The sequence below is a fragment of the Echeneis naucrates genome, chromosome 24, assembly GCF_900963305.1.
Source record: "Echeneis naucrates chromosome 24, fEcheNa1.1, whole genome shotgun sequence".
NCBI classification, from domain to species: domain Eukaryota; kingdom Metazoa; phylum Chordata; class Actinopteri; order Carangiformes; family Echeneidae; genus Echeneis; species Echeneis naucrates.
The window spans coordinates 12,544,132-12,570,366 of NC_042534.1; the positions used below are offsets into that span (position 1 = coordinate 12,544,132).

A 26,235-nucleotide genomic window follows, 5' to 3' on the forward strand; every position below is an offset into this window, starting at 1 on the left:
CTAATGATCCCAGCATGTCTCTCCAGTGTATATCTTACCCCAAGCAGCGCTCTGTATAGACACCCCCCTGTGCCTGCAGGAGAACAGAGCTGCACTGACCACTTCATCTTGTGGGATAAAACCAGTCTTTCAGTCTCTTCTTAAACCCTGGGGGAGCAGGACTGGAGCTCCAAGACTGAGACCTCAAAGGCTAGAACACTACCAGAGGTTACACATGTGGCTGCCCCTGCATCGCTTCATGTGAACTTGTTTTTCCGAAATGTGATCCAAAGTTATAACATTTGCATGAAGTAAATTATCATTTAACACACAACATGGGCATGTTAGCCTGTGGGACGCAGGTGTCGGCTTGAAGTGCATGCCTTCCTTGTGTATGAAAAGGAAGTGAAAATAACAGATTGTAAGAGGCTTCTAGGCACACTGGTAATTATATACGTTAATGGAGTCATGAGTGCTCTTGACTTGATGATGCCGTAGTGCAGATTCTGCTGTACATGATTTAATGTGACTATTTTTAGGCACCACAATGAAAGGTTATAAGATCTGTGTGGCTGACTGGCACATTCATTCAATGTCTGGAGTTCGTAGGAGTAAAGCTGATGAATTTGGCCATTGTGCTGGCATAATGTTGCAGCACTGCATCATTAATTAAGCACATTTGCAGCAAATACCAGCCATTGGCTATGCCTGTGTTTTCAGTTTAATTACGTGTGCTTTTAGTCTGATTAGAGATTTTGCCTTCCAGGTGCTGAGGTGATGTAACGTTGTAATATGTTTCAGTATGACGCTCTCAGCAGAGTAGATCCTGCTGTACATGTGTGTTAAGTTATAAAATACAAAATACAGCCTTGCTTGTTTTGTTTTTTTTTTTCGCCATCTGCTTTGAGATGAGCCTTTTCAGAGTTCATATTTGGGCATTTTGTCAGACCAGAAGGGGTCTTGGCCAGACACCCAATTGTTCTGTACTTTCAGTCCCTATTGACCAAAGGCTGCTTCTTTGTCTGCCAGGACTTTCAGTGCCCAGTGAAAGTCAATAAGAGGCTCCAGAGGCACCATAGTGGTATCTAACTGCCTGTGTGCTCTATAAGGCTTTCGAATCTCTCTGTATATGAATGCATCACAGAATTGGTTTAAAATATTTTGCTATTCTTATAAAGCTTTAAAACATAGCTCAGATGGTTTCTCTTTCTAAGTCAAATGCATTAAAAAAAAAGTAATTGCTGAATTAGAATGATCTGCTCAACCTTTAGCTGTTGTTAGCGGACACGCTGGCTGCTGGACTCCACAGTCGGCTTGAACCTTCCTGCAGTGAGCGATGCAAATGTCTTTCAGGAGCAATGCGTGCTGCCCTCTCATCACATCCTTGCGGCAGTTACTATTCAAGAGAATTCAAAGTACAGAGAAGGAGCAGTAGTGGTAGTGTAAGGTTATGGTTGAAGGAACGGGAAAGGAGAAAGGACGCAAAAATGTAAAAAGCATAGTTTTTGTTCTAAATAAATGATAAACATTTCCATTATTTTCTCAAACACGACACCTAACTCATTCTGACTCAGGGAAGTGCAAAGAGGCAAAGATTCGGTAAAAGCATGACGTGCAAGGGCTTTTCATAAAAACTTTACATTCTGTAATGTTCAAATGAAGACGGCATTCACAAAACAACCGACTGTCAAGGCAGCGTTGAAGTGCTTTGTGTCATAGATCAAGGAAAGGTTTTTTTTTTTTTCTAAATTTCTGTTTATTCCACATAGTTTAAAATACATGAAGATACATCTATGTAAAATCACACCCCTCTCAGTTTACAGTCCACTCAGATCAACATTATTACATACCGTCATACATACAATACCACCTTTCATGTCAACTCTTGACAACGTTACATAGATGTAAACAATATTTATTTAGATCCTCTAACTTCATCCTGAGCAGTCCAATAATACAGAGAGGTGTACTAACAAATCAGAAACGGTTGCTACTTAGAGAATTAAAAAAAAAAAAAAATGTTGCTGAGGTGCTGAGAGTTCTATCATTTGTGTTATTGGTTCCCATCTCTTCTCAAATTTTTCTAGTTTCAGTTGTAGTCTTCCATAATAATATGGATGTCAATGCAATGGAGAGACAGAGTTAAGATGGTATTTATTAACACTGGATTCATATCGTATTGCTTTCTACATTTTTTAAATGAGCCCCCCTTTTTTTATTCTCCCTCTGAATATGACACGAACAATTCCTCAACTTTGGTTGGCTCTTTGCTTATTTTTTCCCATTCACTACGTTTCTGGAGGCAAATATTTATAAAAACCATGAAAGGTTTTATTCATCTGATGTAATGAGAACCTTTGGCTGTTCATACACTGAACCACTGTGCAAAACGAACTACTATGTAAGGTTCCGTTTGTGATGTAATTCTTCTACTGCCTTTTTCCACTGATTTCCAGCCGTGCTTTATGTTCATGTGCCAAAACATCGCATTGTTTGGGCTGCTTTTTTCATTTATTTTGAAAGTCCCTATACTGCAACTCTTGGCACAGTAGATATTGTTTCCTTTCATATCGCATTATCAATATAAATTCAATTTATTCTTTAGCGCTAAATGGATGTTTGCCCAGTTAACACTCATTTATTTCAGCCACATGTGTATTACAAATGTTCTCACACACACACACACAAGGCCTGACATAGTCATTTTGCTTTTTGCAATTTCCCTCACAGGAAGCAAGCTGCGCCGTTGTGTCTGAGTCACCAAGGCTGTTGCTGTGACAGGCTGTGGATATTTTGTTCCCCAAACGCTCACTGAATATCAGGCAGGGTCATGGCCTGCTGGAGCCCTATGTCTCTCACTGTCCCGGTCTGTGCCCATGGAGGGCAACATGCTCTCTGACATGCTCCTCTGGGAGGTGTTGCCATGACATAAGGAAGCCTCCACAGTTCACATGTCCAAACACTAGTCACCCTTTCTAAGAAGCCTCTCTATGGTTCTTCGTCCCGCAGATAAGCCATGTTCATGATGGTGTAACAGCTCAGCCACTTACGCTATCTGCAACAGAAAAGAAAACACAAGAAGAGGTCGGGTGGAGGTAAAGTTTGAAGGGCAAGTGCAGCAACCTCGGTGAACTCATGGGATATTAGATGGGGTTTCCAAGCACTGCATTTCCACTGAAGCTTGTCGGCCTCACCCCTGCGATCACACTTCTTATTTTTTCCAGAACGTGTGCGTTGAGCCAGGAGCCCACTGAGCTGTCGGAGCATCTTTGCTGGAATTTCAGTGGAAGTGAAGTCCGTTCCCCTTCAGTCGTTTGGCCTGGGGCTTGAAATTACAGAGTCTGTAACCGTAGCCCTTTCTCTGGTGCATCAGTAGCATATACACCAGGCCAGGCTTTTGTGTTGTGTGTTTTTCATTATGTGCGCTTTGTCATGTAGCCAGGGGTCAGTGTTAAGTGGGACCTGGAAGGACTCAATTTGTTTGGATTTTCAAATCTTAGGTCAAAAGCTGCCAGTGTACTGTCAATCACCAGTAATGGCTGCAATTTGTCTTTTGTACAGTGAATTATTTATTTTTTTTTGGTGCAAATGACTACAGTTAAGTTAAATTGCTCTATTTCTTAAAGAAGAGGCAGGCACCTACTGCATTAACTGAAACACGGATTGACCCCTTTCGACATATTTTCGGCTAAACAATGTTTTAGATTTTGAGTCGGTTAAAACACAAATGGTATTATCTAATTTTCATTCCACTAAATATTTCCTTTCTTCCTTTTGACGGTGGTGTGTTCCCTCTCAGTAAGAATGCTTGACAGACCGATCACGTAATGCAGGCATCGGACCTAAAGATTGTTGTTTTTCAGTTTGGTGCCACTCGAAAGTGATTTATTATTATTATTATTATTATTATTATTTCTTTTTTTCCTTTTTTTTTTTTTTTGCAGAGTGGGATTTTATAACAGCTGAGCTAAAGTGGCAATCAGTTATCACTGGTAATATTTCTGTTTATAAGTGTCAGTAAAGATTTAGCTGTTAAGTTCAAACACAAGCGAGAATTGTGTGTAATGCTCCCGAAATGCAACATTATACGGTGTCCCTAGAGCTGTGTATATCTCTGTAATTGCAGTGTCACTTCACATTTTTAAAAGTAATACCCCAGATTGTTTACAGTAAAAGAAATATATCCCAGGTTTCCTCTCTGCCTCTTCAGTGCACAGCCATTGTACTGAATGCACACCTTATTCTGTGTATGGCATCACGCTGTTCTGTATTTTGGTGTGCTACTCAATTTAAAATGCCTGCCAAAAATTGCGCGGTAGTCTCTTTGTTTACTTTTCAGATGCTGTGCTATGTTCCAGTCTAATAGATTGGACACAGCTTCCCCGTGGTTCGGCTCCAGCTTTCAGCGCCATTATGACGAAAGCCCAGAACAAATCTACTTCACATTTAGGTGTCAGTGCGTTGTCATGGAAAGGACATACCGCTATACAATAAGTGAATAATGTCCAAAGAAGAATTGTTTTATACCCTCCTTATTACTCCTGGCCAGTTTAGGACCACACTTGGTTGGAGCTTTGGATGGAAGAGGACTAAAACATTTTTGGTTTTTTTTTCCTTCCATTTTAGAAAAAGTGAAAATGATCTGTCACAGGCAATGATACAAGGCTCTGTGATGGATGGATGTGTCTTACTCTGCCTCTCAATCCTTCACTCTTTCCTTCCCTTTCTTTTCTCGGAGGGAAACCATTACTTCCATCCCTCTCCACATTTCAGCCAAACTCACTGTATCTAGCCATGCCTGGCCAAAGGGAAGAAAAAGCCACTCTTGTCTGTGTTGAATTTCATTTCCTTGCGTGCGTATACTGTTTTTTATGATTTATCATGGTTTTGAATTACAATGTGATATTATTTTACGGGTGTGCACAATATAGAAAAACAGACCAGCGACTGCGGTTATCAGAATTTTGATTAAGATTACGTTTGTGTATACTCATCTCTCTGGAGATAGCCAGCTGATCGTGGAGGTATATTTTCCAAGATGCATTTAGATGAAGTTGCAGTAGCAGCTTCACACTGGACCACCAGAAACCCTGTAAGATTCCTCTTCCCTCCATTCAGAATACAAGAACAGATAAACCTTTCAAGACCACAATCCCACATTAACAGCTTCCTGATTACCATACCAACAGAATGATTTCCTGGAACAGTAAACCTCCTCCTCACCAGTACTCTGTTATTTTCCTTGAGTGTAAAGAGCTTCTGGTAGCTACCACAGAAACATTGAACCTTAAAAGGTAGGACATAATTAACCGGTGTAGCACTGGCCTGCACCCGGCTCATTGCTATCTCATTGTGTCTGGCAGATGTGCTAATGACATTTCACGAGATTAGCCTTTCTCTGTGCTTTTGTTACTGACCTGCTCTGTGTGTGTTTGTGTGTTTGCACAATCACCTTTCTCTGTTTAAGCCTGCAGCCTTTCTCTTTTTTTCTTCATCTCACGCTTTCTCTAAACCTCGCTTTTCTCTCACTACAGCGCTTTTTTTTTTTTTCCCCCCCAACCAGACCTGTTATCAAATCTCATAGCAGTTAGTTGATTTGATCAGTGTGTGCTGTAATGTTGTTTACCCCACTGGGACCAGGGTGTTATAGACATACTCATCCTTCTCTCTCTCTGTCTACCCCTCTCTCCCCTTTTCTCTTTCTTACTTTTTCTCTGTGAGTTGAGCAATAAAGTAATCTCTCTAGGGAAGCAAAAGCCTTCTCTTAAGTCATTGGGAGCGTTATATGTTTAGGTGTACAGGCCCATATCACAAGCCCAACGGTTACAAACAGCTGGAGCTTATGCAGAATCTTAATGGTGTCGGTGCTCCGTGGCGTCCTAGTTTGTGTTGTTACAGGATTGAACTGGTGTAATAACTCGTGCAGACAAGGCCTGGCCCAAACAAAATGCAAAGGCAAACATAAAACCATGAGCAAACACGCTCTATCTATTTGGATGTAGAAGTTGTGGATGACTCAAAGCAATCAAAGCCCAGAGCCCTGGATCATCGCTACGCCCCTCCTGGATGTACTAACAGCAGATGGTGGCCTGCAGCAAGAGGTTCTGGTCAGCACAATAATGCCGCTTGTCGTTGCAGGAAGGCAGTGTGAGCATAGTGACAGTTGTCAACGTCAGCCCAAGAAAATACCATATCCGCCAGCCAGGATCAGACTGCTGTCTCTGCTGCCTGGATGGAACAGGGCTAGCAGATATTTAGACCTGATATATCTTGATTTTATCTTCCTGCCTTCACTACACCATTTCTGACATGTCTGCAGCATTCAGTGGTATGAGATGGCAGCGAGACCCTTCTAGATTTGCTGTGTGCGCATATGAGTGCTCATTCATACCTGCGTACCGGAGAATCAGATGGATAGTTTTGGTTTTTGGTTTTTTTTTGGGCACAGCACAATATTAAACAATCCCCAGAAATTTTCATGCATCATTAAAGGCAGCTTAAGTCTACTTGATGGAAACTGACCTCATTTTCTGTAATTAATCAACAAATCTGAAATGATTAGTTCATTAGTTGCAAAAGAAAATTAACCAGCATTAATTTTAAGAATCAATAATTTAAATATTTTGTCTGTGAAAAATAAACTCTCTACTCTCAAGATTGCATTTTTTCTCTTTGTTGTTGTTCAACTCGTGATTATTCAGTATACTGAATATTTTGTAAGCAAGACAAACAATCAGCCAATATCAGGCAGATAGATCCCATTTTGCACTGTGCCGACCCAGATAATGTTTGACTGGTTACGAAGAAATTCTTCAAGCAGTTGTACATGCAGATTCGTGTATATGTGCCCAAAGGTGATTGCTGTATTGCATGCGTCTGTTAGTAAGTGCACTATTCCCCACTTGCAGTATGTTGTCCATATGCACGAATATTGCGTACAGTACAAAAAAAACCCTCCCTAGCCAGCTTGACAACAAACACAGAATGGCTTGGCACGACTCAAAAATTATCTATCTGGCTCCCGTCCTTTTTCTCCAGCATGGTTTTTGTCGAGTCAGAGGAAACCATCTGCTGCCCGGTGATAATGGGCGGCTGGGGAGGAGGGGACTAGAAATAGGGAGTGCAAATAAAATTGAGAGAAAATGGCAGGCGCTGTCCCAGAACCTACAGTGCCTTCCTGCCTGCCTGCGGCAAGTCTACCATCTTAATAAACAACCGATCTGATATCTCCTATTATGTGTGTTTGTGTGTGGGCGTATGTGTATAGTCACACGCCTTCCACCTGCTGTGTGTCCATACACGCTTTTGTGTTTCCAGTGTGTATGAGTCTGCGGGAGTGTATTTCCTATCTAACCTTGATCATTTTCAAGTTAAAATTGTTCATGAGTCCAGCTGATATGATGTGATGGCGCTGACGAAGATCCTTTTTTTTTTTTTCTCCTGGTTAAAAAAAATCTGTGGCAGATGGATTGGCTCTGAGAAAGAGAAAATTTTCTAGATTTTTATTTATTTATTTTTTTTTTTGCTGCCTCTGCTTTGGGTTAAATAGGTGGGAGTATTAATGAGACAATATGGCAGGGTTAAACGAACGCTCTGAGTCCTGTGAGTTGGGGAGGACTTGGTAGTATTGGCGAGAAGCATTGCTGGGGAGCGATACAATAAAACACAGAAAGGGAGAAAAATGCTCATTAAATCAAATAGTGGGCTGTAGAAAGAAAATGTTCACCTTCCCTCACCTTTGAAATGCTCTGAATTTCCCCTCCCCAAGGCTCCAAGATTCTCAGATGGAATTGAGCACTTAGGACGCTCTCTGAGTAAACCGTTTCAGTTTTCTTTTGTCTGAAGTTGACAGGTTGAACTGGACAAAAAGACCTGACAGTCCGTCTCCCCCCTAAACCCAGCTTCGTTCTCTCAATCCATCACTCTGTTCTTTCGGTTGCCTTGAGATGTTTCCTTTTACTGTTTTTTTTTTTTTTTTTTTTGCTCTTAGCACTTAAAGACTCTCACATAACTCACTATAGATTGATTAAGTAAGTTAAAGCTCCCAACCCACCGGCCTCACAGACTGGTAACAGGTCTGTGGGTTATTTGAATACATTTTTTTTTTATTGATTATCAGAGTCTGAAAGATGTTTAATTTAGAAAAAAGTTACCAGATGCATCCATCTGCGCTTCTGGACACGTGTCAAGACACTCGTCTCGGTCATGTGATATATTAAAAATAAGCCCACAAGCTAGCAAAAATGAATGAGTGAATTCATCTTCTACTGCTTATCTGTTTCTGAGGGTGCTGGAGCCAATCACAGGGCCAACACACAGGGACAGACAGAGACAAACAACCACTGACACTCAGACATAAAAACTATTTAGTCTGAGTCACAAATTAACGCAAAAATTATGTCTTTGGATGGTGAAAAAAACAAACAAACGAAAAAACAATCAGAGACAGAAAAAGAAGCACCTAAGACTTAGCCTAAGCCAAGAAAAAGAAAGCTGTCTTTAAAAGACGAAATAGGGGTCTAGCTCTACAGGTGATTCTCCCGCACCGAGCCCGCTCTGCTTAATATGAGGTGACAGGCCAGCAAATGAGCCAATGAAGCCTTCAAAACTGCTTCGGCACATGGAGACCAAGCACCCTGCATTAAAAAGACAAGCCTTTGGAGTTTTTTGAAAGATGAAAACGTGAACAAGAAGGACAGAAGCAATAGACTGGATATAAGTAAAACACTTCAGGTGTCATGGTTTCCCATTACCCCTAGACGGGACCAGTTTGTTGAATAGAAACAAGCTCAGGGTTCCCTCTATTTCCCTCCCTGCATTTAATAAATATCAATAAAATCCAGGAAAAACTTTTCTCTGGCTTCTGCCTGCCATACCAAAGCACTTTATCAGCGCTTTGGACACTCCTGCTGCATTCAGCGTAATAGTGAGTTGTGTTTTTTTTATGCAGTTTGTTTTTATTTGATTCTCTGCCCTTCCGTGAAAATACTGATACACATCTGAAAGTGTGAAGTTGGTTACTTCAGGGAGGAACTTGTGCTGCATTACGACCGTGTAATGTGTCTGAGTGTTAAAGGTTCAGTGATACATCCATCCTAAAACAGAGGGCTAATATTTCTCAGAAACTGGATGGATCAGATATATAGACATTCATGTGCTGTAATCTGCTGTCGGTACTGCCTTTGTGTCATCCTGCAGTCGGCGAACACTCTGTCAGCCTTCACCAACACAGCTGTTGGGATGCATGATGGTGTGCTTGATGAAGTGGATGCCGGGTCAGGGAGGATAATGGAATTGAAGGATGCAGGGATCGGCCGGGAGGACACAGGAAGGGCCTGGTGACCGGGTCTTTTCTATTAACTCAGGAGGCAGGCTGGGGTGAGCTGGGGTATCAGGCTTGGCTCTGCCCTCTCCTGCCTGGTTGTTAGACCGAGCATCCAAACTGCAGATATGGAGAGCGAATATTGCTCAGGGGTCCAGTGGTGATTGACCTTGTGTTTTCATCAACCTGGGATTGCTCGATAACATTTCCTGCTCCCCCACCAGAGGAAAATATTAGAGATGTGGGTACAAAGAAAGGCTTGAAGAACTCATTGTTTGGTTTGGAGAAGTTGCATTGGATTTACTGCCCCATGCATTGTCAGCTGGATTTTCATTTTCTTTCTAGAAATGTGTTCTTTCTTTTTTTCCCCTCATCCCTGCAAAAGGATTTATTTTTCTTTCTTATTCTATTTGTTGTATTAGTGTTCAGAAGTATTTTATTCCACTTGACTGAATGCAATGTTTAATTCATTGCAAAATTAAGATATACACGATCTGAGGGGGAAAGATCTGAATTTTAATATATCCCACACTAAAAAGTTAATAGTTAATTCTATAGGAAAAGAGAAATATCCTACAAAGACTCTCGAGGCTGTGAACAAGATTTTTTTTCCCTTGTTGCCATTATATAAAGTCTATAATCAGCCCTTGCTCACGGCTAATTATATGCCATGCTCCATCATCACAGTTCACTTCAAAACCTTAAAAAACGGTTTGAATGGCGTGGTTAGTTGTATTTTTTATTCAAAGGAAAAAGTAGACTACTGTATTTAAACTACGGTTGTTGAAGTGAATTAGAAAAATACTGTGCTGTGTGGGCTCTGGAGATCAGGGGGCGGAGAGTGCTTTATTCTGATCTCTGCAAGGTTCAGTTTTTTTCTCTCATACAATGCTAATCAGCCACATTGTTTTCGCTGCTGTTCTGCAGGTCTCTGGTCTGTCACCCGGAGACAGCCAGGCCCCAGGACTGCTGCTGGCTCCAGGGGTGAGGTGGGGACAGACGCCCATCAACCAGCTCACGCCATGGGATACAGATGAACCCCCTGCCAAGCAACACAGAGACAGTGAGCCCACCGGTAATGAATCACACACGTGCACCCGCACTTACAGACACGTTCACAGAACCACTAGCTCTACCTGAGGTGAGCTTACCGTGATGTAAGTTTCACATCACCAGTACTCTTGCACGCTGTAGTTGGGCTGCACACGACCGAGGCCCGTTTCACCAGCGCCTGATGCTAATGAGGCAATTTGGCTGTATTGCGCTACATAAAATACATGCTTGCCTCCACAACATTCACACTTTACGAGCACAATTGTGCAAACTGTGCATGCACAAATGCCATCTTTACATAAATTAGCTAATTACGCATATAAATATAGAAATCTCAGTGTGATATCAAGAAGTTTATAACAAAATGGAAAGCTATAAAACTATACTGGTCCTTCCCAACCCTGTCACTGCTCTCGTTTTATTCTCCTTGTTAATGTTATTGTGCCACTAACTGAAGCTGATTTAATCTAAATTAAACCTGTGTAGTGACACTGCGGAAAGTCCTCCAAATGATGTCCACTAGGTCTAATTTAGATGTCGACCTTATTCTATTCATGCCTCTTTACAACGTGCGGCACTGCAGTGCAGCACGTGCATGCGACATTAATGAGCTAAGCCAGTGCTGAAGTTTTTTACTCTTATTGTAATGAACTCACCCAGAATGGCTCTACCCTAGAGCAGTTAATTTCCCTCCATTGCTTTGCTGGCCTCTGCCTCCAGCTCATCACAAATGTGTCTCATTTAAGAATGATACTGGCACCGAGCTTGTTCCAGTGGAAATTCTGGCTTAGCAAATCCACATTCAGGAAGCTGTTTCTCTGTGGCAGCAAAGCATCGTGCTGAAAACATTTTTCAATTCCTGCTTCCTGTTCAGCTCACGTCTACATTATAATTAGCACATCTTACATATAGATGGGTTTTTGGATTAATTATTCAATAGTTCTTCAGTTTATGTAGCACATAGGGGAGTATGGAGGTGTGTTTTTATTCCCGTTCTGGTGGGCCCCCCTGCTGTTTGGCTACAGACTCCTGCTGTGCATTGAGGGTCTGGCTGAATTATTGAGCGTAAGTGAACGAGGCTTTACTCCCAGCCCATCCCCTCCCACCACCACAGGTCCCACACCCATACTACAGCTTGGAATGAAATATGAAGGGAGTGAGATGTCACCGACCCAGCACACTGTCGCATATGACACTCAAATACGAGCATAGTGTTGCATATTGATTTGTGTGCGTGCTACTCCAAACTGTGACTGGCATTTGCAACGATGCCAGCTCCTCCCCACACTTCACTGAACTGTGTTGCCAGAAAGTTCTCTGCCAACTGTGGCAGAATTAATCAACAGTTTCTATAGACAGAAACTTCACTCTTGTGAATACTGAAGAAAGTTTGTCTTTGAAAAATTTTTTTTTTTTTTTTGTTTTTTTTTTTTTGTGGAGTTTTTTTGGACAAAAATAGTTCAGTTTTGATCTGATGCTTCAGACTTAAGAAAATTGCAGGGTAAACAAATAAAAAAACAAAAAATGGATTTGCCACTTTTGAAAATCTTAGTTCTTGGATGGGAGACTACAATCACAGCTCTTGCATGCATTACATGTTTATGCATGTCTCACTCAAAGCAAGCCCTTTCACTCAAGGTTGATGTTAGGTCATGAAAATGAAAAGCTTTGACTCAAAAAATAAATAAATAAATAAATAAAGTAAAAACGTTGATATTTTTCTGGTGCAAGATTGGAGAAAGATTGAAGGACAAGACCACAGACTCCAAGTATAAATATCAAATTCTAATCAATTCCATCGCTGCATTGAAAGCCTGAAGCATCATAATATTTTTGACTTAATATTATCACCCATTTGATTAGAATCCTTTTATCATGATCAGCTACAAAAAAGGGGAAATGAAATACAGTGTTGATGCCGATTAGCTCAATAACATGAATTATGAACTGAACTGTACTGTCCTCTGGAGCTCTCTGTTCCCACCATTGGCTCCATCCTTCGTTTCTTCGCACTCTTTTTATCTCCCTGTCCCTTTCGTCTCCCCTCTGCCCAGACTGTTTTATCAGCAGGGTTAGTATTATGAATAATGTGGGCTTCCCTTTTCTTCCTTAGCTTTTTGCATGCTGCTATTTAGCCTTTGGCCCTTCAACAGAGTGGTGGGCTATTTTAGGAATTTGGACCATGGCAGAAGGAGTTAGAGATGAAGGAGCAAGAGCCAATGAGTGAAGCAGCGAAGCAGTGTTGACGTCCAATAAGGCCACATATTCACAGAACACTCTCAGCAGCCCGGTCCCAATGATCAGCTCAGAGTGTCTGAGTCAACACAGACTCCGTCGTAGATAATAGTGCTGACTGCCACATGCGCTCAACATGTATACTTTCACTCTCAGAAAAGCATTTGCTCACCCTGTTGCAAAATAAATCTCTTAATCTTATTATGATGTTGATCTTAGCACAGATCTGTTCATCGCTTCAAATATTTTGTGCTTGATATTAAGTCTCAAGTCAAAAACAAACTGTGACTGAAGCAGAGCAGCACACTTGACAGTTGTGGTGTGAGAGGAACAGACTGAAGCTGAAGTCTGTATTCTCATTCTGTCTCCTGTCTCTATTTGATCATCTAATACCAGACTTAAAATCATCACTCTGGCCTTGTTTTTGGCTTTGTCTATAGCTTAGCATGTTGTAACAATGAGCCTACGCCATTGAATTCTACATACATCCACTTTGGTATTGCTTTGTGGTGTTACGGCTGGATATACATTTAAATAATTTATTTTTGCTCTTCTGTTTATTTATGAATTAGGTCCAACCTGGGCTGCACCAGTAGCAGCAGTGAGCCAGCCCAGCCTCCTGCCCCACACCTACGCTCTCCCTCAGCCACCTTCGTTCAACCACAGTGTGACTGCACAGTCCCCCATCATAGGAGTTACCCCATCCATCCAGACACCAGTGCCCCCGCAACACCCACTCATGACCGCCCACTTCCAGCTGACGCCACAGTCAACCCAGCAACCACCCTCCATGGTGCTGAGCATGCCCAGCCAACCTCCGTACCCCTCAGCCCAGCCCACTGTCACACCATCCGCCCTCACTGCCCAAGCCAACCAGGTGGTTCAGCCAAGCCCACATAGTGTAATGGGTAACGGCCACTTAACCTCCCACCCTGGCCTCATCCAGCCCCCCACCCTGCCTCTGACCAATGGACAGGCAGCAGCAGCGCAGGCACAGCCAACAACTACAGACAATCAAGATGGTCCTAATGGGCTGCAAATGTTGCGGACAGTTGGGATGGGGAAGTACGAGTTCAGTGACCCAGGACATCCAAAAGGTAAGCATGCCCTCAGCTGCAGCACTCTGTACAGCAAGCTTTATGTTATTTATTTATTTATTTTAGCTTTTTAGGCCCACCGTCTGCAAGATACGCATCTTTCATGACTAACTTTCAAACACTAAATCAAAGCGGAGCTGGCAACTAAGCTCAGAAGTGAACCCAAGCTGCGGAGGTGTTGGGTATTAAATCAATGTAGTCTTAGCTCTCTATTCCTTGCGATCTCACCTTGTGTAGGGTAGGGCTAGAATGAAACACATAGGCCTCTGCCCCCCCGTTGCTACACCAGAGCAGCTTCTGATGCCAACAGTCGTAAACAAGGCCACAAACACCCAAGCAAGCGGTTGTTAAAATACAACTTGCAACCGGAGCCATTTCACTTCAAAGCTGCTCCAAGGTCGCAGAGAACGGAGAAGCACCTAAAGTAACAGTGAGACAAGGGCTTCTAAAAAACCTTTAATACTTCCTGCTTTGGGTTATTAGGGGAAAAAGTATGTGCTGTGCTGCTCTCAGAATACTGTACAACAGCAGCATCTGCACCCCTGAAATCTTTTAAGGCATCTCAGGTTTATCTTTTTAGTCCTCTGAGTTGCCATGCTTGCAAGCCCTGCTGAACAGGATGCAGGATGAGCTTTCAGTCCCTGGCCTCTTCGCTCTCAAAATCATTTGGAGGCTTGTTGACTTGCGCTGTGTTTGTGAAGGTGCTTCACTGCTCTGGCTCTAACTGAGTCTGCAAGCCGTAAATTGGTGTTTGGTTTAACCTTGGAGTTTATGATGCAGGCCACTAGAAACAGATGTTCGCAATTCCCCGACCAATTTTCACATTTAATGAAGCTTTTAATTTAGGTTTAGATTGTTTTCTTTTTCCTGATTCATTTTGATCAATAAAATGTGTGCAAATGAACTTGTAGATTGCAAAAAAGCAATTATTTTGGGGGCTGCCTGTGATACATTGAAATGAGACTGCAGGTAGAATTGGAAATGGATAATTAGACGAGCTTGTCTGCGTAGTCCACTCTCTATTGAATGAGAGCTTCTAGCTTCTTTTAGGTTGAATAGACTGTCGTGATCCATTAACCATGCACATGTCAAAATTTATTGACCAGTCCAATGAAGCTAGAGTTTAATTGGAAAGACAGTATTTGTAAAGATCCATTTGAAATGGCAGTATTGTTCAGCTGTCGGCTGTTTCTTGGTTTAATCTAATGATAAAGTTAACATCTAGTTTGTCAGATGTCAGAAGCTGTCAAAAGCTGGCTAACTATGCAGGATCAAGACATCATGCATACTTGAAAGCTCTTGTACTTTATCTATGAAGGTCAACCTACATATAGAGGCACTTAAAACTCCTCAACCATTTCAGCACTTTCTCCATCTCTGGCATTGAATAGATATTACTAAGCAGGTGTTGAGGACAGAGTAAGTAAGCAGCCCTGAGACCTCTTCTGATTACACATATGCTGACAAGAAAACAATACTACCCTGAAAGCCGTTCCCTTCAGACTCTGCACACCGTCCTTGATCTTTCTGTACTCTGCCTCTGATGATCTTTGATAGGTACTTCCACTTTCTTTCTTTCTTTTCTAAGTGTTTTCTCGAAGTTCCAAATCCCCAGCTCACACAGGACTTATGTATTCTGTCTTAAATCAATTAAGACTACATATCTTTATGGAAAGGGTACCTAGTGTTCTGCTGCTCTGGCATGGTAGTAAACACTGAGGGTAATTTCTTGGACCTGCATTATGGCTCATTTATGTCATAATTATCTTGCCAACCTGCTGTTGGCGCTTTCTACTCAGACAATAAAACAAATAAAAGCAGTTTTTGAGGAGAGAAGAAGTCAGCTGTAGGTTATTGTTCAGTGTTTCTGCAGCCCTCTAACGGCTGTGGTGTGGATAAGAGTCTAGCAAATCTGATCCCAGTGTACAGAGTGTTAGATTCACATCTCACATAAAAATAGGGAAGCAAATGAAGCCACAAGATACACACACACACACAGACACATAGAGTTGTCTGTGTGTGTGTCATATTTTCCATCTGTTGCTTCGCACAAGCATACACAGGCTTTATTTTGTGTGTGTATATATACATACACACACACACACACACAACTGGCCCACACACAAACTGGACATCAGTTGACTCATTCAGGATGAGCCTTGTCAAGGCGTCTGGCATGCCAAAAAAGAGAATAAATTAGATGCCCAAACTCGCGCTGTGCCACGGATTGACATGTGGGATACTTTGCTTGAATAGCTGATGAGTTATCATCCTCAAATAGATCTAACAAATGACAAGGCCCAAGCAAATCGAGACATTAACATGGAAAATGTGTCCATTACTGGCGGCTCTTTGGATACTGAAAGACTTCTTCTGTTATGTTTTCTTGCAATGGTCAAAACCTTGGTCAACTGTTTTGCATCTGGGAGTTTTCAGAGGTGATTATTAGACAGGCAGTTTAAATACTGAAGCCATTAGTTGAATGATATTTCCTGCATTAAAAAAAGTTTGAGTGTGCATGCACAATGAATGAAAGCACTGATGTGCTGTGGAGGTTTTACAGCCCCTTACTGACAAAGTCCTGGATCTTTGTGGAGCTGACAGAACTCTTCCTGTTTAATCCATATTCACAACAGGTTGCTGGGTGTGCGGGTGTGGGTGGGTGTGGGTGCGTGCGCATGCGTGGACGTGTGTGTTTGCGCACATCTTTTTGGGTGTGACTGCATGCATATTTTGTCAGATGTCAGCATAACAGCCTTAAAGTCAAGCACCACAGTGACAGAAATCGCACTGCATGTTTGATTTGGCTTTGCCTTCAAAGGGAGCAATTTGTCTTCGCTCTGCATCAGTGGGCACATCAACAACTGTGGGCTCTTCTTTGTGAGTGTGTGTGTGTGTGTGTGTGTGTCTGTCTGTGCGTTGTCTTGGTGTCCATCTGTATTTCTGTTTTGCTATATATAAAATGTGTGTTTGTTTACGCTTGTGTAAATGCCATATGTTTGTGTGCCTGGATGTGTATGAGGATTCACACAGAGCAGCTTGAAGGCAGCCCTAACCTCATCACCTACTGAGATATGGCAGTTACCAGGCTGTGATGTAGCTACCTGGTTTCTCCAGCCACAGCATGGCATTTCATAATACCTGCCAGTCATAGTGCACAAATCAAACTTCACACTGTCTTGGCAGTTTTTAATCACCTTCGCACATTTTTATTGTCTTCCTCTTATTTCTCTTCAGATATGATCCAAATAAAAACTGTTTTGTTTTGGGTTTTTTTTTTTTTTCCAAAAAGCGTCTGCACATTTAGCTAAGCATCCACACCTGTGACTTGATCTGCAGCCATCACACCTGTCAGCATATTATGTAAATGGGATATAGGTTGACTGTTGTTGTTGAAAGGGGCAATAATAAGAAAGGGGAAAAAAATCATATGAGCAGGAGATAGGAGGAGGCAACAATAGAGGCGAGAGAGGTACAGAGAGAGTGAACATGAGAGAGAGGGAGAAGCTGTGAGCAGATTCAGTGTGTGTCTATTGACCAAGTCATTAAAATCGATGGCTGCCCTGATGAATATCAGCTGGGGGAAGCTAGTGCCGAGCTCAGCAGGGATGGACTCACTGCAAACCTGATTGAGCACCGTTTAAAGGCAGCCCCTGACTGAAAAATGCGTACATTTTCATAAATTTGAACTTCTTCATGCCACTCAAATGACATTTTTCAGACTGTTTTCCAAGCTGTGCTGTGTTCAAAGACGATGCTGTCTGTCTTTTTTTTTTTTTTTTTTTTGTTTATTCGTAAAATTCAGAAAATATATGGATGATGAAGCGGGGCTACAGTCTCTGTGCGTGTTAGAAGCTTACGCTGAAAGCGAAGTTTGAAAGTCACAGACGGATCTGTGAAGCCATGTGCTGCTGAGCATGTGCTGCAACTCTTCGTCTCTTTTCTCATGTCAAACAACATTTTAATGCTTCTTTCCACCTCGCTGCTTTTCACTGGTCCTATTCTCTCCTCTTTATCACACAGATACACATGCGTTGTCAGGATGCACATACCCACACGGATGATCACATGCATAAAATGCACCCAGGGAGAAAATGCACAAACTATTATTAGAGAGGAGGGGCACACATGGACATACTCCTCCACCATCACACACTCGGCAGCACCCAGCCTCTGCTTGCTGCCCAGGAAGTTCATCTTCTAGTCAGCTCACATCAGCCATCATCTGGGGACAGAGCGGCTCCAGAGCTGCTAGTGAATGCAATTAAGATGCCTTGCTCAGTTAAGATGAGTGTTTTTACTTTGCCCCAGTGAAACTGGCACAAACTCAGATGCGGCACTAGCTCAGCTTTCCTGTGCTGGATCTGTCTCGTTTCCTTCAAGCTTTGGTCTCTATAAGTCTTTAATTATGTATTCATATTTATTTACTTTTGGACAGAGTATATTGGCACTGTGGCACTACTGTCCACATCCATATTGATTCTTTGCTGAGACCACATCATTACTGAAATATCTCTTCTAAGCAAGGAAATTATAGATAAACAAATTAGTGAGAGAGGGAGTTTTTACAAGGCCAGGCTGTGTGTGCTGGTTCTCTTTTAAGGGAGATGCATGCTTGTTTTCTTGAGACTTATCACGCCTTATCAGAGCCTATTTAAGAATGGACATGCTATTTTATTTTGCCGTGTTTACAGTTTTACTGCTTTATGTTACTACCGTGTGCAATAATGACATTGTGGAGTACTATCCCCTCTCACCTTGGAGGTGTTTGTCTGTAGACTTAAGTAGCTACAGTTAGTAAGTTGACATAAAGCATACCGTATTATTTGTAGTATTTCTAGTATATAAATACTCATTTTAATTCAACAACAAGAATATACTGCTGGCCTGACAGGCTTTTCAAACCAGTTATTAAAAACAGAGCCAGTTTGTGATAGCCACACTGAGACCATTAATCACAGCAAGCACATTAATTAAACCCTCCCCTTTCCTTCCTCTACCTCTTTGTCCATCTCTATCCTTTTCTCAGTAGAGCGTGAGAGAAGGATCAAGACTGGTACATCCTCTCTGCAAATGATACAAAAGTATACTTATCACCAGGGTGATTGTACTAAATTTGGCGTGAGAGCTGTTTTTTTTTTTTTTTGGGTGTGTTTTTGTTTGTTTTTTTATTTCCAATGTGCTGACTTGGCTCATGGTACTCAGAATAAGCAGTGGCAAATTAATTAAAGTCAGTGGTTGTGCTGGGTGATTATCTTAAAGCTATCCACATCAGGATTAGCTAAAGCATAACTAGGGTTATTATGATTACAAAAGAGGCTTAACTTGGAAATATGAAATGCATGGATTTTAAAGGATTTTTCTTTCTCTTGCATTCCTTGGTTCCTGATAGCTCTAGCGGCAACTGAAAAGGATTCACAAGGGCTGGGAATGTTGCAAATTATTAATGAGGCTAAAATTTATTCCAATTGCTGTGAACTCAGTATGTGCAGGTAATTCTCATAAATGAATACATGCGATACCACTGCGTTATGCTTATGAGTAACCTTGGCTTAGGAGTCCATGTGGGGGTTGCTTATTAATGATATCTACTGCCAACATCTCATTTGAAAATGGCAGGAGTGGCCTGGAGAGACCACTGCACTGGTGTTCGAATGTTGCCGAGCAGCTACCTGACACTGTCTCTTTAACTTTGCTAAGCATGGCTTCCATTGAGATGTCTAACTGTTTCTAGTACTGCTCCGGCTCTCAGGAGTGAGCGAAAAGAAGAGGGAGGGGAGGAGAGGAAGCGTGGGGTGAGCAGCAGCAGTGTGTCATAAGTGGAGGAAGTAAAGCTGCTTGCCCTCTTTCTTTCTCTCCCTCGTTATCGTATTTTAAAGGAGAGGAGCCCCGCCAGGAGCCCCATACATTATATCCCCTCACAGTTAATATAGGGACGGCGGATAGCTCATTAAGATTGATCATCCCTCGTCCACCTCCACTATGCAGAACACAGCACCAGCTTCATTAATCACTTGGATTTCAAGATAAAGCTCAGTGGCGGCACAGTCGCAAGACCTGGAGCCTGACAGCCTGGCTGCTACATGCATAATCACAGACGCAGTGCAGCCAAGGAGCAGCCGCCCGGCTCCCTGCCACGCTAGAAGGGGCACCATATCTACGCCTCCCTCCCTCCTCCGTCCTCTCCTCAACCTATACTCTCCACCCTCCCCATCCTCCTCATCTGTCTTCTTCACTGTTATTGTCTGTCTGTTGCTTCTCACTCAGTTCCACTCCCACTCCTGACACCACCCCTCCCATGCTGTTGTCTGTCAGCATCCTCTCCAGTCCCCCCATCATCTTCACATCCACCTGCTTCCTGTGCCCACTTATGGCCTCTGCTTTTTTCGCTTATCCTCATTATTCATCCTCCCATTTCTTTTTTCTTTTTTTTTTTTTCTCTCTTCTCTATCTTCCTTTCCCAGTGTAGCTGCCACCTGTTCCATGCCTCTCTAACTTCTTTCTGTCCCTCCTGGCTTTCTCCACTCTACTGATGCTGGATGGACTTGTTAGCCAGTTTCTATTAGTCTTAAGTTTTGTTTTTTTTTGGTTGTTTTTTGTTAGTTTTTTTTTTTTTTAACTTGGTAATGCTTCAGTTAGCAAAGTGAGATTGGCAAATTTAAGAGCAGAAAGATTTGAAGAGGAAAAGAATTTATAGTTTTCCCAGATTGCTCATTTGCCTTTGACAGCTGGACTGAGAATGAGATCAGATAGCTATCTTTATCTAAAACACACAATATTTTTTCAGTCTCTTTTGCTCATTGTCTTTACAGAAAGTCTGCCCTTTTTTGTCTGAGCCAGAGCTAGTTGTTTGAGAATTGTGAGTACTAAATATTTCATTTGGAATCTTTATAACTGTGTTTGAATCATCTGCTGCTTTTTGAAGTTGACATCTGTGGACGCCCCATAGTTTATCTATCAAAGCTGTTATGATTTAAAAAGAACTAATAGTAGTAATTTTATCTTCAGTCCTTATTGCTGTAGTTCAGTTTTTATTAATTAAATACATTTTAGATCAATAACCAATAGTACCAATGGTGCTAGGTAAATTCAAATGCTTTCTGTGCCTTTCTGTAACATTTTTTTTTTTATCCTGCATTGTGCAATGAAATAAAATACCATTTCAGAATATTATATTAAACAGCTCAAAAGCCATTGGGTTGTGTAACTAAATCAGGAATGTTCTGTCACTGTGTTAATCCAGGCATTTTGGTACGGAGCCAATACTATTTTTTACATGAAACTTATTGCAATGTTTTCTTTGTTAGATGGAGCTGCTTTTTCTGGAGCAACAAATCTGGTTGCTTTTTCCTTTGGTCCTGCTGGTCTTTACAGAGTAACAGCATAAAGTGTCCAGTTGTTGGGAGTGCACAGACTCTGGGTCAGAGTTACCCAAATTTCTAATGTTAAATACTTGAAAAGGATCACCAATGGATTATTGCCAAATGAATAGATTTTTTTTTTTTAATATATAGCCAGATGATAACAGTTTGACATGTCTGTGCGGTAGTAGCACATGTGAAAATGGGCATAGTTTGATCAGTACTGGGAATATAATTGTATATTTTTAAATGTAGTAATGACTTAGTGGGTACCTCGACCACCCCATCAACATGATGGGCATTGTGGCTGCATCAGCATAGGTAACATGGTTTTTTTTTTTTTTTTACTGTGCAAAAGTGTAATACGTTTAGTGACATCACACAGAGGAAGTCAAGTGTCTCAAATCAAATTGCATTTAAATTCAAGTTCAATAAATTAACTTAGAATATAAATTCACATCACTATTTCCATTATTCTTAAGGGGAATATGTTGACCAAATTTAATATTTTCATCTGCTGCTGGTTTCAGATTTTAGAACAGACACACATACACACACACTGACACAGATACAGTTTCTAAGAACTGAAGCATCAAGCATTGAGTATTCAGGAGAGGCCTCAAACTGAATCTATGCCACTTGCCTCCATAAGACATCCACCGCCCTCAGTTTTGTAGGATTAAATTGATTTGGGTGTAAAGTAGTGTCAAAGTGAATGCAGATTACAACCTCAAATGGACCTGAATCACAAACACCTCATGTCAGAGACAATCTAATATGGCGAGATTAATCGTGACAAGTCAGATGTTAATGTGTTATCTCTCACACGAGCAATGGAATAAGTAGTAATGCATTATCAATTAGGCGAAATGCAGTCCCAGCAGATGTTTCCAGGACGCCTGTGTATAGTGGATGTTTCTTTCCAAAAAAAAAAAAAAAAAAAAAGGCAGGGATGGCACTCAGTAGCCAAAACAGAAGCAGATGTGCTGCAGCATCTCAGCAAGAAATCCAGTTCCACGATATTTGTTTGGTAATGTTTACGCTGTGCTCACGTATCTAAGTGGATAGTCAAACTTTTTTCCTATGCAGAAACTTTTAAATGGGTTTGATAATGCATGCAGGGCATCTAATAAATACTAATGACAGGACCAGACATTAGCAAGAATGGCTCCCCTGTCCAACTTATTATTCTGCAGACTTAGCAACAGGCTTAGCATGTGAAGATATATAATTCGCTGGTGACACAGACAAATGATAATGGCCTGAATTGCAATCAGGAGATGTTTGCAGGCTAGTGCTGCACTCTGTAAGCTAAATAGACTTAAAGTCTTCCTTAGCAGTAAGACACACCAGGATGAGATGTTGAAACAGCAATAAGCTGGTGCCATATTAAGTTACAGAATGCATTTTGTTGCTAGAGACTGCAGCTCAGATTTTTACTGTTGATTATTATCATTATTCAGCCGCAGTAATCGTTGTACCCACGCTTTTTTGTCTGATACAAACATAGTTTTCTTATGTAATGCAGCGTGCTTGGAGAGTTAAACGTAGATTCTAACTTCGCAAGAATGCACCAGCTACACATAAGCATTGGAGCATGCTGGACACAACCAGAATTTGTGGAGCAGCCGAGATGTCTAATAGATTGTTCTCTGACCCTGGGGAGAGACAGAGGGGTTGAAAGAGGGAGAGAGGGAGGAGTGAAAGAAAGAGGAGACAAAAATATGATGAAATGCAAAGATTACTCGCCTGACTCCACCGTCAGCTGGGAGCTCATCTCAGGTGTGCAGTCTGCTGAGAAGACTCCCACATACAACCTAACCCCGCCACTAACCTTTCTGCTCAGGCTGCTGTGACTTTCACAAAGTTACCCGGTAAACACACATTGTCTTTAGGGGGAGATGTGACATTTATCTTCAGTTGCACTGGTAACATGGGAATTTTTGTTGTTGTTGTTGTATTGCGGTGTGTCTTTTGGTGTGTGTAGCTGTGCTGCCCTGCTCCTTGGGGTCAACCTGGAAGAAATGTAGCCTGTAGAGGCAAGTGTCACCCTTGTGAAAAGCTTGTAAAGAATGTGCACAAACCAAAGTCATAAACACAAGCGAGGTGTAAGACAAGCTGGGCACATCTGCATTCTCTCACACATACACCTGCATGTGTCATTAGCCACCAGCATGGGCCTAAATGTGAAGGGTAGAAGACCTGGCACAGCTGAGGTGGTTGGTTGCAGACTACAGGGCAGCGGAGGATAAGGTAACTTTGAACTTTTTTCTGGGACTCGGGTAAAGTTTGTAATTAGTTTTATTTCAGATATCGTGAAAAAGCTAAAACAACTTGACAGCTATTCTCAAAGGGATATGCACATAATTCCCATGGAGAATTTTCAACACTTGCAGCCGTGCATTATTATTTCCCAAATGGCATCTTCAAGGAGTGGTCTAACATCGATCATTGAACTGTTGATCTTGTATTCATGGGGCCATGGCCACAACACTGAGGGGTTCTTTGTCCTACACAAAACGGAACTCTCCCAGCATTCTTGGCCAGCTTATCTTCAAGTGTTGCATTTTTTGTATTAGAAATACAGTATTTTGGGGATGATTACATTACAGACCTCCACTTTCATTCATTCATCCATCCATGCCAGATCACACTGGATGAGGGCGGGGTCACCCAGGAAATGTCACCAGTCCAGGCTCGCACCTACAGACAATTTAGACAATTCTTACTGTGGGGCACCAGCGCTAACCACTATGCTGCTGTGCTGCCAGACCTTCACTTCACTTACAGATCACTTATTTATGCTGGATTGAATATGAAATATAAATGAATACATTCACAATTGAAATGTTATGGGCACTTCGTTTTATTGTGATTTGTAGAATAAGTGAAAAGAATGAGGTGTTTTGGCTCTGCAATACCTTCATGATTGTAGCAATATGAAATGTTCTGTTGCCAAACAAGCACACCTCCTCCAACCACTGCACATTGTAATACCTTTAATAGCTGGCTCAGCTCCCTGTGGCCTGTAGAAGTGTCCTTGCTCTATTCAGTGTGAGTATAGCCAACTTTTTGTTTGAATATGATCATTACTTATGTCTAGTTTTGCTTTGAGACCTTTAATAGACAACTTGGTCTTGTTGTTTTCTCCCATTGCCAAGGGAGATAAAAGCTCCTGTCAAGTGAAAACTCTGACTTTGGATGATGAAATGTCACAGTGGGCAAGCTACCTGACTGAGGGCCTGGAGAATAACCTGGTATTTGTTAAAGTTGTGATGTTATGTGGCTTAAGGTCACATCTCATTCTTGAGGCGAGTCCTCAAAGTAGAACTGAACCTGTAAGATGTGAAGTAGAATTTGTTTGTACAGAGCAGCACTCAGTTCTGCATGTGACTAATTGTGACGCACATTTGATTGCTAACACATAAGTGGAGCGCCAAAAGAATCTAGCTGCTCAGTCAACCCTTTCAAGGTGAAGTACGAATGCAGCTGTTTCTACGGATGTTCTCTGAAAGCTTTCATTCATACTGATACTCAAGACCTGTGTCCAAATGATTCATCTAATGCAGTTGGCCTTGTTTTCCACCATAGTTTAAAATGTGGAATAGACAGAACTTTGGCCCTAGCAATAATTTATTTGAAACAGTAACTTAGCAATTTAATTAAAAGGGAAGATGGAGAATTATTACACACCCACTCTGTTCTAATCAAATCCCCTCCGAGCAATATAGTATGTTATCTACACCAGCCAGCGACTTCTCATAAGCACAACATTGTTATAAGGATTATTCTCTTATGACATTGTCTTGCATAAAGTCGTGTGTGTGTGTGTGTGTGTGTTCAGTATAGCCATGGCATCATGTGCATCTGTTTGCATTAATGCTCATGTGTTTTTTCATAATTACAATGTCATCTGTTGTGTGAAAGAATAACTCCTCCTTCCTACTTTAGCAAGTCTTTGCAAATAAGTGATACAGTAGACAACAATCCACTTGTCAATTTCTTATGGCACATTTTCAAAAGAAATATAACTGAAATCCATTTTGGCATTTTGCCTCTTTGGCTCCATGACAAATAAGCCAGTCCACAAATTCAACGCTTAAGCTTGGCCTGAGCCTTTTCTATATATGCATGCATACCTGTATTCCAGCACTTTATCTCACTTCCTTGAATAGAAGAGTTTTTGGATATTGCTCTCTTAAAGCTTCTCATATGTTGTGGGTTGTTACAATATGCGGTTCTCGGATAGGAAAACAAATACTACATTTTGAACGTTTATCTGTAATTTGCTTGCATTAATAATTAACATTCAGAGTGCTAATCAACCCACTCATCTAAATCCATTGTTTGTTTTGGGAGAATTCTTGCTCATTTTCGGATATGCATTTTATTTATTTCAACAAGTAATTTGCAAAATGCTGAAAGACATGGAGGAAGCGTAAATTGCTCAATAAGAGGCTGTTGCTGTAGAGCAATTTGGCCTCTGCCTGGTGTAAATGTAAGTCTGTCTGTTGCCTACAGAAACAATTCAGAAGCCATTTTCTGCTCTGTCATGGAAAATGATTGTAGATTCTGAATCCGTTCAATTAGTAGCCTACTTAATTGTAGTGACATCTCTCTGTTCTCTTTATCATTTGTACATTTGTACTGCATTTTTAGTATTCAATGCACCTTACCTTGCATAAAACGGGTTAGAAATTGAAATTTGAGTTTCCCTCTGGGAACTGTCTATCTCTCGATCCATATTTTCAGCATGACGTGTGTTCCTATCCTTGCGTTTGAATGTTTCCGTTTATATATTGGCTGCCATTGAATTGCATGTTGAATGACCAATCAGAGCTGTCATTTCTGGTGCATACCTCTTTTTGCTCCTTGTGGCAGAAAAAAGGAGGGGGGGCTGCTACTTATCACTGGAGCAGTTCATTTAACTAATTCGTTTATAATTATCAGTTAATTCAGTGTTCATCACATTTCATTAGTCCATCTTTCTGCACCACTCATTTAAATTTTTTTTTAATAAGTTTTTCGTTGTATAGCGCTGACAATAACAGACTGGAGAATTGTGAGTAGATTCATGACTGCATCAACCTCACAAATTAATATTAAGCTGCCTTCAATTCTGTAATACCGCACTTACTGAGTTGTGACATTTATGACACAGACCATGACATTTATTTATTTATTTTTT

General features: G+C 41.4%; 1 protein-coding gene across 3 annotated transcripts in view; it reads left to right on the plus strand.

Annotated features, from left to right (window-relative positions):
* Positions 1 to 26,235, plus strand: part of klhl29 (kelch like family member 29) — a 192,817-nt gene that overhangs the window by 87,709 nt on the left and 78,873 nt on the right. For all 3 annotated transcript variants that reach the window (XM_029496549.1, XM_029496551.1, XM_029496550.1), the window contains exons 4-5: positions 10,229 to 10,376; positions 13,162 to 13,686. In XM_029496549.1, coding sequence (XP_029352409.1) covers positions 10,229 to 10,376; positions 13,162 to 13,686 — 673 coding nt within the window. The remainder of the gene's footprint in view (positions 1 to 10,228; positions 10,377 to 13,161; positions 13,687 to 26,235) is intronic.